This window comes from Parasteatoda tepidariorum, chromosome 11 (genome assembly GCF_982258835.1).
Source record: "Parasteatoda tepidariorum strain Cologne lab strain chromosome 11, Ptep-v5.0, whole genome shotgun sequence".
Lineage (NCBI taxonomy): Eukaryota > Metazoa > Arthropoda > Arachnida > Araneae > Theridiidae > Parasteatoda > Parasteatoda tepidariorum.
The window spans coordinates 63,262,183-63,276,380 of record NC_141765.1 but is presented as its reverse complement, the minus strand read 5'-3'; the positions used below and the strand labels follow the sequence as shown (position 1 = coordinate 63,276,380).

General features: G+C 29.3%; 1 protein-coding gene across 1 annotated transcript in view; it reads left to right on the top strand.

Annotated features, from left to right (window-relative positions):
- The window catches only part of LOC107456721 (thyrotropin-releasing hormone-degrading ectoenzyme), a 40,200-nt gene extending 28,837 nt beyond the window's left edge, over positions 1-11,363 (top strand). The window contains exons 12-21 of the mRNA XM_016074666.5: positions 1,345-1,433; positions 4,277-4,407; positions 4,507-4,562; positions 4,687-4,834; positions 5,598-5,680; positions 5,841-5,954; positions 8,803-8,970; positions 9,690-9,833; positions 9,931-10,012; positions 10,836-11,363. Of these exons, the coding sequence (XP_015930152.2) occupies positions 1,345-1,433; positions 4,277-4,407; positions 4,507-4,562; positions 4,687-4,834; positions 5,598-5,680; positions 5,841-5,954; positions 8,803-8,970; positions 9,690-9,833; positions 9,931-10,012; positions 10,836-11,006 (1,186 nt within the window). The 3' untranslated portion in view covers positions 11,007-11,363. The remainder of the gene's footprint in view (positions 1-1,344; positions 1,434-4,276; positions 4,408-4,506; positions 4,563-4,686; positions 4,835-5,597; positions 5,681-5,840; positions 5,955-8,802; positions 8,971-9,689; positions 9,834-9,930; positions 10,013-10,835) is intronic.
- Positions 11,364-14,198: the final 2,835 nt, after the last annotated feature.

Genomic DNA, 14,198 nt, shown 5'->3' with positions numbered 1-14,198 from the left:
GTAAAAAATTCGAATCGAAAATTCAAAATCTGGATTCGAGGTTTATAATAATGAATCCGTATCTATCCTCATGCTTAATTTTTCATCTGAAAGTGCCATTATTTGTCGAATGAACACATACATGTATTTTTTTTAAAAATTTTATGATTGATATAAGAGCTACAACACAAAATGTTACACAAAAGTTTCAAAATGTTACATAACTCTATCAAATAATTAGACTAGGCAACAAAAGGAATGATTCACTAATACGATGAAGTAATCGTATCATACGATACTATGATACGATTACTTCACTAATACGAAAACAACTAAAATAATGATTCACTAATACGATAACTAATACGAACTAGTTAAAAACTAGTTTTGTTTCTTGGACTCGAATTTTAAACTAATAGCTGTTAAAAATAAGTTTTTAAAATACATTTTTAATTATTAATTTGAATATTTTTGTAATAATTTTTGATGAAAATAAAATATTCTTTGAAATGGTTTCTGATGTTTATTTTGATTTGTACTCCAAAGAAAAAATAATATCTTTGCTGCAAAATCAAGTACTTTTACGACCACAAACAATCGAGCCAATAGGTTCAGATAACTAGTGTTGAAACACATAATGAAGAGAAAATAACAGAAAAACTGTTATTCTGTTATTTTTTCTTCTTTGTGTATCCGAGCACTGATGCCTACTCGTTACAGTAGGTATTAATGCTTAAATTCATTTTGAAGTATCGAAACAATAGTCTGTCTTTGTTAGATACGTTATTTGCGCCCTTATGCTTTGTTGCTTTAGTCAATAGCGTAGTTTAAAAATTCTTCGGAAAACCCGATAGTGAGCAACATTTAGTACCAGAAGATACTTTTGTTTCAACCAAATAATTGAAGTGCTGGATGCAATAACAAAGTAAAAATTCTTCGGAAAACCCGATAGTGAGCAACATTTAGTACCAGAAGATACTTTTGTTTCAACCTAATAATTGAAGTGCTGGATGCAATAACAAAGTAAGACCCTTTTCCTTATTTTATTACATATTTGACAATGGACAATATTGATGCTTTGATTAGGTCAAGAATCGGCCAAAAATATTCAGTTAGTTTTTTCCTAAGGTAAATAGTGTTAGGGAGTTGACCTAATGATTTTTTAAATTTCATTTAACTCATATCAACAATTTTGACTTACCTTGTAATTGCACTGATCCTTTCAATTGTTTTATTAAGTTCATATTGTAAATTGATTTAACTAAATATGATTTTTTATTTTATTTTTTATGAGACGCCCTTATAATAAGTAAACTAAATATTTTAGTTAAAACTGTACTATAGTGTAGTATTTTAAACATTTAGCAGCCTTTGGACTGTGCCTTTAACGTTTACCAATGGAATTGAACTAGATTGGTCAACTGGGACAGACATGTGGTTGAATAAGATATCAGGTAAATTTATAGTTATCAAAAATAATAAGAAAAAAGAAACAAATCACCAAGAATAACTTTTGATCTTATGATGGGAATATCATTTACTAAAATGCAATGTTAACGAATCGAAGGTCACAAATAAAATATGCCAATTAATTGCTTCTGTCTACTACAATGCGATTTAAGAAAAAAAATCATAACTTCTCTGAAGAAACCTATCTTATGTTTTTTGATAGATTTAGATTTTGGAGCCTCGAAATATGAGGCTAGTTGCAAATTTTAAAATATACTTCGAAAGATTTTGTTATGAGAGTGATCTGATGTTTTAGCCCTTTAATGTTACTTTTAATGTCAGCATTTTTTAACACATCTCTGGAATTGCGAAATTTAGCCAACTCTTGCTTATTCAAACATTTTAAATTAATTATTATTTATCATTTTTAATCATTTTATCTATTGATAATTGAAAGGATTGCTAACTGCAAAGCATAAAATTCACATAATATTTATTAAAGCAATTTTAAATGACAACAATATGAAAGTTGAACGGAACAGGTTGAATATTTTGGGAAAAACAAAAAATTTAAAATTATTAAATCTAATTTTTGCATACATTATAGATTTTGTTATTTGAAAAATAAATTAAGAGGTTGCTAAGTTTTTATGCCTTTAAATTCAATGATCATTATTGAATTAAATATTCATTATTGAATTTAAAAAAAATTCAAACTTATTTTTAATTTTATTAAACATTATGTATAAAATAATGTTTAGCTAAACTAGTTTTGAAAAAGGTATAATAATTATCCAATTTGATCAATTTGTCAAAGATATTGTAAAAATTCATGAAGCACTTTAAAAAAGACAACTATAGGTGCTCTTCGTTAAATTATTTGGATCATACTTTGTTCATAGCTAACCCATATATCTTAAGAAAATTTCTTAATCTTGCTTATTATCCGCACTAGTTAATTGGGATATTTATTATTTATTTTTTAAATTATTAAGACTGCATTTTATTAGCTAAATTTCTCTCATTATATCAAAAGTTATTCTTCGTACACGTATTTCTGTTTTTTTTCTTCATACTTTTCATTGTATGTAAAATACTTGCTAAATCACCTTCTTAATTTTTAGTAACTTTTTTTTGCAGTGTTTTTTTCAAAGCATTTTAAGCAACAATTATCCATTGATAAAACTCAAATGGCTCCAATCTTTGTTTTTAAGATCTAATATACCTATGTGCATTTTATTTCCTTTAACATGAAAAATATAAATATAGTATTCAGTGATATTAAAGTACATAAAGCAATTTAAAAAAATGAATTGGTTTAAGTGATATCAAACAATTTACATTTTGTATATTTCTTGTTCTGGTACGCATTTTAAAATATGAATTTTTGAAATTTTTGGTTAGTCTGTGAAGTTTTTAATTGCTATAACGGCCAGTTTTTTTATATAAAAACATTTCTTAATTTAAGTTTTAACGGTAAAATTCATAATTTCTGATCTTTTCAAGAAGTAAATGATTCAAACGAAGCTTTTTTTTTTGAAAATCGACTTACTAGCTTCGTAGAAACTGACCTCCTACAATTTTTGCAATATTTTATAAATATATTATTTTTAATACTATTTTTTATATTTAAACACAGGTTGTTCCATAATGACAACTCTTGATTTATGTTTTTAGAATCATTGTTAAAAATGAAGTTAAAGAAGTAAACAAACTTAGGGACTAAAACTAATATTTAGGAAAAGAAAATATAAGAACTTTATTGAAATCGAACCAATAACAAGCGAGAAAAGGCTGGACTGAAAGCATTGAAAACTGTTTGATTGTTGAAATCCGAATCTTTTGAAAAAAAAGTTGTTTATTCATAGAAATTACGTTTTTGTTTGATTTCGAAACTTAAAATAACGTCTGCATTAATTAATTAGCATATTTGAGGTTACCTCCTCAAACTATTAAGATTGAGCTCTAGAACGTGGAGATTTGATAGTTACATCAAAAGTTATTCAGGTTGGTTCGTGTTTTCTTTGGGCACTATACATAAATTTTTGGAATATACATACAAACATATATTTTTTGTTTAATATATATGTTTTTACATTTCAGTTAGATACACACTTACATCTGTTGTATGTAAATATGTACAAAAAGTATCATTATACAGTAAGCTCATTACTTAACATTGTAAAAGTGCATTTTGAGCTGTCCTCATTTTCCTAAACACTCATTTCGAGCTTTGTTTATTTTCGTAAACTAGCATTTCGTGCTAGATCTTGATTTAAAAGATCACCGGCGATTTTCTTTTGCAATCGATTTCATTCAACTTATTGCATAGCTATTCTTCTTAAACTCATATATATTCTTACTAATTTGCTGTGAAAGTTAAATCAAATTATGAAATAATTTCTTTTAAATTTCTCGGGATTTTTCTGAATACCGAATACGCAATCGGTATTATTTACTCTAGTTAAGCTAAAACTCTTCTAGTTGCGCACACATCTTGATATACTTTTTTCCGAAAACTTTTGGTTTTAATTTTTGAAATTGTCTTTTCCAAAAACTTAAATATAGTTATTATTTCTGAAATTAAAGTAGAACAAAAATTGCTTACACTTTGGGAAAAAATGGATCTTGATATTTTTGACGTTGCTTATTATAATTCTTAAATAATTTTGAATTCATTTTTGAAAATGTAATCGAGACTGGTTCATATTTTTGAGTAATAACTTTGTTATAAGGAAACACGCCTCGAAAACTTTTTATTTAATCAAAAGTTCTGTTATTTTCTAAATAGAAACATGTATTCTGAATATTTTAATTGATTCTTTAAATCAAATTTGAATTGTTTTAGGTGAGTACTCAGATTTTCCTGATAATGATACTTGGATCATTGCTAATTTGCAACAAGTTGGATTCTACCGTGTCAATTACGATGATTCGAATTGGGAATTGTTGCTTCAGCAACTTCTTGAAAACCATACGGTAAAGAAATTCGTTATGGTTTAAACCAGAAATATTGGTTTTCACTAAAAACTTACATTAATAACTTATTAACCATAACTTAATTTTTTCTTCATATAGGATATACACGTCATCAATAGAGCGCAATTGCTGAACGATGCTTTGAATTTAGCTAGGTAATTTCTTTTTACTTTGGCATTAAATTATATTTAAATTTTATTTTTTTATCAGTTTAAAAAACAGTATTAAAAATATTTAAGAATTTGATTAACTTTGTTCAAAATTATATTTGTTTTGTAGATCTGACAGAATTGAATACTCATTGGCTCTGAATATGACTAAATATCTATATTTAGAAGAGGAGTTCTTACCATGGCAAGCAGCTTTCTCTGCTTTTAATTACCTTGATCTTATGTTGGCTAAAACTCCCGGTCATGAAGCTTGGAAGGTATCTTTCTTTTGAAGTATTTTCTTTTAAAAATAGTTGTTTTCTTATTTAAATAGGTTTTTACTGTGTCAGATATGAGTTTCCAGTTTTTAATATCTCTAAAACTTCAAAATCAATTCTGTGTTTCGTAATCTTGCAATGGCAGTAAATGAATATTTTCTTAACACTGTACTTAATCATTTGGACTTATTTGTGCGCGAAAAAAAGTTTATCTAGTTACTAATTATTTTATTTGTATTCATCAAATGTTTTAGAATATACAATTGAAGAATTTAAGGTTAAAAGCTAATAAGGGTTATTTTTCACTTTAAAAACATGGTATGGCCAATGATATATATAGTACTTAATGCTCTTTTTTGCCAGGTAATAATACAAGATGGTTTTAAGTGGTGTGTGTTCTGTAATACGGTTCCTGTTATTATTATATTTCCTAAAGCTTATGTTTCTAAATTCATTAAAATATATTTAGAACTTTTTTCATTAAGCTCTTTAATTGTTGGATTTTTTTTTTTTGAAATCTCACACTGTTTCAGAATTTGTCAGATTTTTGTCATTTAGCATTATGTGTCTATATTTATCAATTTTTTTTAACTAATTATAATAAACAAAAATTTTCAATCAGAAATTTTTAGTCATTTTTCTATTGCGCGATTTTTAAAATTGATATATAAAATATTAGCGACTTGGTTGATTGTTTTATGTAATCATATCTAATATCTTAATATATATAATCTAACGTAGTAAAAAGGACAAGCATTTTTAGGTTTACCTTTTGACATTAATGACGCCAATTTACAAAGAATTTGGTTGGAATTCGAAAATCGATGAAGATGATATACTTGCAAGGTACGGAAACATTTTTTAAATAACTTAGTTCCATGTATGTAAAAGTTTATACCTTATTTAAAAGTAATAAAAAAGGAAATCATAGTTATCATTATATGATTTTTTATGAATAAATTAATGATTTTTTTATGTTTAAGTTAACTAAAAAATATTATTTTAGGTTCTTAAGGAAAAAAATTCTAAAATGGAATTGTGAATATGAAAATGAGGATTGTATTAAAGCAGCTTTAACTTTGTTTCGTCAATGGAAAAATGGATCCACGGAAAATGAAACGTAAGTAAAATTTACCTCTCTCTAAGTGACTTAATTAGTAATCATTTTAACGTTAGCTTTTACCGTCCCTTTTATAGAGGCTGTTCGAAAAATACAAAATGAGACAAAAAGTTTTTTTTTCATTGTAAATTTAACATAATAATTCATAAGTCGTCAGAGTGCGTTTTAATTTAGACATAAGCTCAAAATGTGTATCTTTAAAAAGGGACATAATTTGAAATGCGTGCTTGGAAAAACAGGTATAACTTAAAATGCGCGTTTGAAATAATGAGCGTAGCATAAAACGCCTTTTTTCAGTTTGAGGAACAAGAAACACAATTTTTTTACTCCTCCATTTCACTTAAAGCTAAAAAAACCCACTACATTTAAATAGCAGTGGTGGCTAAGGAGCGTTAGCCTTTCAATGAGGTGAACCGATTACGAATCCCAGCGACGGCTGGTGGATATGAATTCCGCACCCGTCTCACACCTATCACAGTTCAGCCGTTTGCGCATACAAAAATCATCAATTGTAGACAGATCATGGGGTAGAACCCCCTTGCCGTTAGGCTAACCGTGCAAGGTTTTCGTGTTTTTCCTCTCCATGTAACGCAAATGCGGGTTAGTTCCATCAAAGGGTCCTCCTGGAAGGCAAATTTCTCCCAATATTTGATCAGATGTTCTCTTGTCTTCTAGCTCACAAGGCTACGAAATTGAACATTAGTAGTCGTGAACTGAGAAATTAGGTCGTCTCTTTAACGACGGTTATAAAATGAAAAACTATTATTAAACACTACGATTGATTATTATTCACTATTTAATTCTTTCGAAGCACAATGATCATAACAATATATTAAAACACGGAATCTAATTCTATGTCCATTTTCTTAAATAGGCATTGCGAATAATGTCAATTTTTTTCTAACAGGCGTTTCAAGCTAAGTCTAATTTTTCGAATGTGTATTTTTTCAAAAGCATAAATCAAGACATATCTATTTTCTTAAACGCACATTTTGAGCTATATCCATGTTTCAAATGCTCATTTCAAGATATGTTTTACGCACTTTCAGCGATCTACACATTTAACAGCATCCTAATCCTTAAAATATTATCAATTGCAATGATTACTAAATTCGCAATTCAAAAATAGATTTTCGAAATACCAAGAGGAATAGTGTTGCGTTTGTTTATTTATTTATTTATTATTTTTATTTAGCAAATATTTTAGTAAATAGGGGAGAGTTTTGCACCTTGGACAAGCGTGACTATTTGCGCCACCTAGGGAAGGAATTTTATAAATATTAAATGTAGTTTATACCTGTAACAACAAGTACTACACTGTAAAAAGTTCAGAAACAAATTGCGGTAAAAAAGTACCAGCATTCAAGATACCAGTACTTTTTATTCTAAAATTCAATTTTACTGTAAAATTTTATGGTACAAAAATTGTAATTTTTACAATAATATTTCGACCAAAATCACTATAATTAAACAAATACTGTAAAAAACGGTATAAAATTTTACGGTAGAAATGGATTTTACGGTTAAATCTATTTTACAGTAAAATAAGACTTACGATGATGCATCTAGAGTGCCAGAAATTTTTCCGTAATTTGATCCGGAACTTTAAACAGTGTATCGGCTGCTTTGATGAGAATTTTAGATTTTCTAGGAATTTGTGCTTGAGAACTTTTTTTTTTTGATTTTTAAGTCACTGATTAACTTTTTTTCAAATGGTTTGGTTTGAGCCGCAATGACTCAGGGGATAGAGCGTTCGCCTTCCAATGCGGCGAACCGGGTTCGAATCCCAGTCGATGCGAATTCCGCTTCCGGCCTGTACCGACCACAGTACTGACGGTAAATATCCTCAGTGGTAGACGGATCTTGGATTAGAGTTCCCTTGCCGTCAGACTAACCGTGGAAGGTTCTCGTGGTCTTCCTCTCCATGTAACGCAAATGCGGGTTAGCTCCATCAAAAAGTCCTCCTCGAAGGCAAATTTCTCCCAATTCTCGACCCTGGAGTTCCCTTGTCTTCTGGATTGGTTTCAAAATTACAAGGCTACGGAGTTGAACATTAGTGGTCGTGAACCCATAAAGTTGGGTCAGCTGTTCAACGACGGTTATAAAATAGAATAAAATGGTTTGGTTTGAAAAAAAAAACCCCAGTGTAACTTACATTTGAAAATCAAACTGAAGTAGATAAGTACCAATAAATCATTCTTTTTTAAATAAAATACTATAAAATATTATTTTTTTCCAAAAAAAAAATAATTAAAAAAAAAAAAAATTTGTTAGAGGCATAACAAAAAAAAAAAAAAAAAACGTAAAAAAAATATTCTTATTGTACTTTGGCTCAGCTTCTCTATTGCGTCTTCGACTCGACCAAAGTATGAGCAACAGGTACATTTAACACAAATATATTTCTTTTAAACTTAATTACCACAATAAGTAAAAAAATTATGCTATAAGTAAATGTATAATTTTATGAAATACTCCTTTAAAATATTCTATACTTAAAATGAGTAATATTCGAAGAGAAATATCTCACGATTTCAGATACAACATGAATTTGTTAAAAAAAAAAGGTAACACGTAAAAAAGTACTAAAAGGTCCCAGCTGTAGTGTTTTGTACAAAGTGGCATCATATCGTCAGGTAGGCTTCACAGCAATTTAAAAGGTGTTTTATTTGCAATAAATCAGTTCAATTGTATTATAATTTGCATAGTTTTGTATGTTTTTCGTTTTAAAAGGATTTTGAAGATCAATCTTGTTGTCTAATTTTTTACAGTGTGGGAGCAGGCTAGTGGAGGGATATTTTTATAAAATCCTTTACCAATGAGTTTTTCAATTATTTTGAATTCTTTTCAGAATTTCAGCAGATGTCAGGGAAGTTGTATTGTGCACTGGAATCGCTAAAGGAAATACTGACGATTGGGAATTCATGTGGAAACACTATCAAGACGAAAATTTCAAACCAGAAAAGAACATATTGCTAAAATCGCTAGCCTGCACTAGAGAAACGAGACTTTTGAGAAAGTATGAACTATTTTAAGATTTAATTACTTTATTCATTTACTAAAATAAGTATTAGGGGGAAAAGTGTACCAATAAAACCTATGCCATTTCATGAAATCACCAACTTTAATTTTTTTTTAATTAACAAACATTAATATTTATAAAACTTAAAATATTTTCCATTCATATAATTCAGAGAGAAGATTAGTATAAAAAAGTCAGTTATTTTAGCATCTTTTATATTAATTACTTTATCCATTTACTAAAATAAGTATTAGCGTGAAAGGAATACTATTAAAACCAATGCCTTTTCATGGAATCACAAACTTTATTTTTTTCTTAGTTAACAAACATTATTATCTATAATACTTAATCACTTTTATTCCAAATCAACAAAATACTACGATAAGAGTATTATATTGGATTACGAATAATAAAACAGACGCAGCCCTTATTTTTAGTTCAACTTTTGATGGCTTGTCCCACTTGGAATGTTAAACGTGAGTAAAATATTAATGCTAAGTTAAAAAGCATTAACTTTCCATTTTTATTTTTAAATAAGCTATGCACAATCAAAAGCAAAAATTAAAATTTATTTAATTGCTTAGTTCGTATATTAAATTCAATGAATTAACAAGCATATCAATCCATTTAAAAATAATTTTTAATTTATGATTGCAAAGCGAAATTCCGTAAATTCAATCTAATATTAATTAAAATTTTAATATTATTTATTTCAGGCTTCTTAAAAGAGCGATGAATTCTGAATCAGGTATACCTTTGCAAGATGGAAGTGATGTATTTATTTATATAGCTGAAAACTTTTATGGCAGAGATATTGTTTATGATTTTTTCAAAAATCATATGGATGAAATATCATTCAGGTAAATCATCCACTTTTCTAAATTTTATTTTACCTTACTCATCTATTAACTTTCTAAAAACGTAATTTTAATATATTTTATTAAATACTACTTGCAGGTTCGGTTCCTTTGCTTTTGCCGGTGGCAATATTGTAGATCGAGTAACAGCATCTTTAAATAGTGAAAATGAAATAGAAGAAGTAAGTATTTCAACAATGCAACTAAATTTTCATTAGCTATTTTTTATTTTTATAACTGTCATATAACAGCTGACCAATTTTGAGTTTACCACTACTAATGTTCCGCTCCATAGCCTTGTAATTTTGAACCCTATCCAGAAGACAAGGGAACTTCTGGATCAGGTATTGAGAGAAATTCTCTTTTTTGGAGGACTTTTTCGATGGAACTAACCAGTATTTGCGTTACATGGATAGGAAAACTTCGAAAATCTCCCATGGTTAGCCTGATGGCAAGGAAACCTTTACTTATGATCTTTCTGCCACTGACGCTAGAACTGTGGTCGGTGCGAACCGCGCGCGGAATTCGTATCGACTAGCCATAGCTGAGATTCGTACCCGGGTCATCTCATAGAAAGGCTCTATCCCTTGAGTATTTTTGTTGTTCGGAGAATCACTCAGTTTAGTTTTCATAGTTTTAGATTTATTACAATTATGTTCAGTGTTCCGTCAACGCCGCTCTTAATATGTATTTTTAGAATTCTATCAGCAATGAAAAGAGTGAAAGTATTTCTGATAATCTTTTTTCACCTTCTCTCTGTTCATTTCGCAAAACAAATCTGTCTTGTTATTCCTCTCTCTCTTGCCTTCCTAAACTGTTTCTTGCTTTCTTTCTTTCTTCTTTTTTTTTTTGCTCTTAGTTAAATAATAGTTTGAGATCCCTATACTTTTTGTTTTAATTTTTGATAGGTATTCTAAAAATACAATTTTATGAGTGATTTTTACGGAACACGCTGTCTAAAAACTACAAATGTTCATGTAAATATTATTTATACTTTCTTTTTAGCTTCAAAGTATCTTAAAAGGAAGATATTCATCTTTACAAGGAATTCGTCACGCTTTGACTAAAGCTCTTCATAGATCAAAAAATAACGCAAACTGGATGAAAGAGAAATATAATGATATTTATACATGGTTACAAGATAACTCTATTCAGGAGACTTATATATCTATATGAATAAGAACTGCGTTCTTCTAGTAACATAAGTAACTTTTTTTCTCTGCATATAATTTATTCTTCATTTTGTTTGTCATTATTTCTGTGATTTTTGTGCATTTGCCAAAAGAATTGCAATGAACTGTTGAAAGTTTAAAAAAGAAATGGCTTAAAAAGCAAAAGGTTTTTCGAGGCGTTTTTTAATAATGAAACGAAAATAATGTTTGTGCTGTTTAAGTTGTTGAAATATAATTTTTTCTTTATTATAATCAGTTTCAAATATGTGTTTTTCTTTTTGTTTATTAGCAAGATAACATATTTTGTGTTTTAAAATGAACTATGTATGCTTTTGAAATTATCGAAAATGAAGTATATAGCTTAATTTTGCCTGGATGAAAGTATTTGCTTGGTTCAATGGCAGACAACACAGTTTCTTTTCCCATCTCCCCTCCTTCCCCTCTCTCTTTATATACAGGGTGCTCCAATTAAATATAGCCACCTTGATTTTGTGCAATAACTAGACGCAAAGAAAACCAATGAGAACCAATTATATTTCTAAATACATATCTAAACTCAATATCTAAACACATATTTACAAGGAATAACTCACTCCCTGCCCCATCTGAAAAGAAAAAAAAACATTGAATAAGTATAAAATGAGGAAAAAATGTCGAAATATTGCTACTTCTGATTATGTCTAAAATATCGGCTATATTTCATATGACGTAATATATGTGATGTTGCACACCATTTACTCATCCTAGAAGGAAAATAGCATAAATATTATGTCATCATATAGCAATTTCTTTTCCATTATACAGCTAGGTGAAGGTTCACTAATGGTATGGGAAAGACTCAGCCTTGGTGATAAACTTAACCTAATCCCTCCCCCAGGCTGAATGGTGGCTGCTAATAATCAAAACATTATAGAAATTCATTTATTGCCATTTGCAAAGAGAACTAATGAAGAGAACTAAGAACTATATATATATATATATATATATATATATATATATATATATATATATATATATATATATATATATATATATATATATATATATATATATATATATATATATATATATATATATATATATATATATATATATATATATATATATATATATACTCACTTTCAAGAGTTAAGTAGGGAGCAGTGATATGCGAAAAACCAGACAAGTAATACTTTGACTGACTGAAAATGAGGCAAGTAAGATTAATTTATTTATTCGGGAAAAATACAACTAATAGCTTACAGCGATCAAAACAATATTGAATTAGCATAAACTATATGTTGACGCCATATTTACATTATTCACAAAGTTATGTTTAAAATTGAAAAAAAGAACAACAAAACTCTATATCAAGTTGCACACCCATTATTTTGACACAGAGTGTACAGTTTTTGATTATTCCTGATATGAGGTGGTCAACCGCCTCAGAGTCCAATTTATTGCCATTCCTCTTTTAGAGCAGTTTCAAAGTCTGTGGGAGAAGCTGAAGTGGGAAGCATGCACCCACAGCTCTGATGAGATTATTCCGAAGATTATCCATTGTATAATGATCCAATGACCACGTCATTTGTGCAATCCCCTCACTCTCCAAATAGTTGTAGACAATGACGATGGCAACTTTTCGAGAACGTCCATTAAAACGAAAGTAGGACCACCTGCTGTGCAATTTTACAATAGGGTCTGGGAATTCATCCCAATACCGTGCAGCAGTCAAGGAATCCCGTCTGTACATGCGCAGGATGGTGCAATATCCCATTGAAATTCCTGTCCAGACTACGATGTTTCTCCCGCAAAATGCGCGATATTCAATGCCCTTCAGCGTGAGGCTTATCTCCAGACCCTTATTAGTTTGTCATCGGAGGTAGGCCATATTTAAACTCACTTGAGAACATAACGTTGATCTAATCAGACATAGTCTTATTCACACGCTCGTGGCCCCCACTTTAATCGTGCCTCTTTGGCTTGGACGGATAGAGGAATATAAACTTATGGTACTCTGATATAGATTCCTTTTATGTGTAATCTTCTGTGAAAAGTAGTGGCAGATATCGTCTTAGCTATGGCAGTCGTAATCTTATGGTTACTACCTTTATAAAAGTCCCACTTGTGGAGGTCGTTCGTCGATACAACAGCAATAATACCTATCGATCTTTCACGGGAGTCGTAACCATTGAATCACAGGCCACAGGTCTTCATATACTTGCTTGACTGGTTTGGAATTATTTGCATGTTCGTGAGATGACGGGGTGGTGAACACTGAAGAAAAGAGTAACACCTGTGATGGATTATCTTGCTTCAATGCATTCGACTGCACGCTAGTGCTCAGAATCGTACATTCGTCTTCCTTGAAGCCATAGAAAAAAAAATTTCTTGAAAAAAAATTTTCTTGAAAAAAATTTTAGATTATATTTTCTGAGCCCAATTTTATTTCAAACTTAAATGCAAATCCTGTAAATCTTCACTAATCCAGCTTCTTATACTACTGCATGATTTGCATATTTTTTTACCAGAAACCATGATTGGCTGTTATCTAACATATTTGCATATTTCCTTCTTCCTCTTCAACAAGTTACAGTTTCTCCAACATTTTTCTCCCCGTGCTGAACTTTTGGATATATATATATATATATATATATATATATATATATATTAAGATAGATTAATTTTGGCACCTTATATATTATTTCTGTTTTGTTTTCGAGAAATTTGTTTCTCTCTAAATAAATCGGGGCACTTTAGCAGTCTCTCTCATCGCGTTGGTGTCTAAATTGAATTATACTCACTTAGAACTATCATATCAGTACATTATTTGTAGTATCAAACGTATCAGTATTTGATACGTTTATTTAATTTTTGTGTGACACAAATTACGCTATAAAGTATTAGTGTATGTTGAAACAGCAATAATATAATACAAGACTTCAATTTTTTGGAAACTGGCAACATTATACAATTTGACATTCATACATTCCTAATGAAAATATTTCCTAATTTATCACCTTTTTGCAGAAAATATTGTCGATATTGGGAGAAGCAATATCAACTCAGATGCTATGCGATTTTAAATGGTTCGTGTATATTTTTTAAAGCTATTCATTAAACATAGGATATGACATTAGAATGTTATCGTAAATCTTTTTATCTTTTGTTCAAAATTACAGGATTTAAAAAGATCTTTCCCAGCTTGTGTACTATG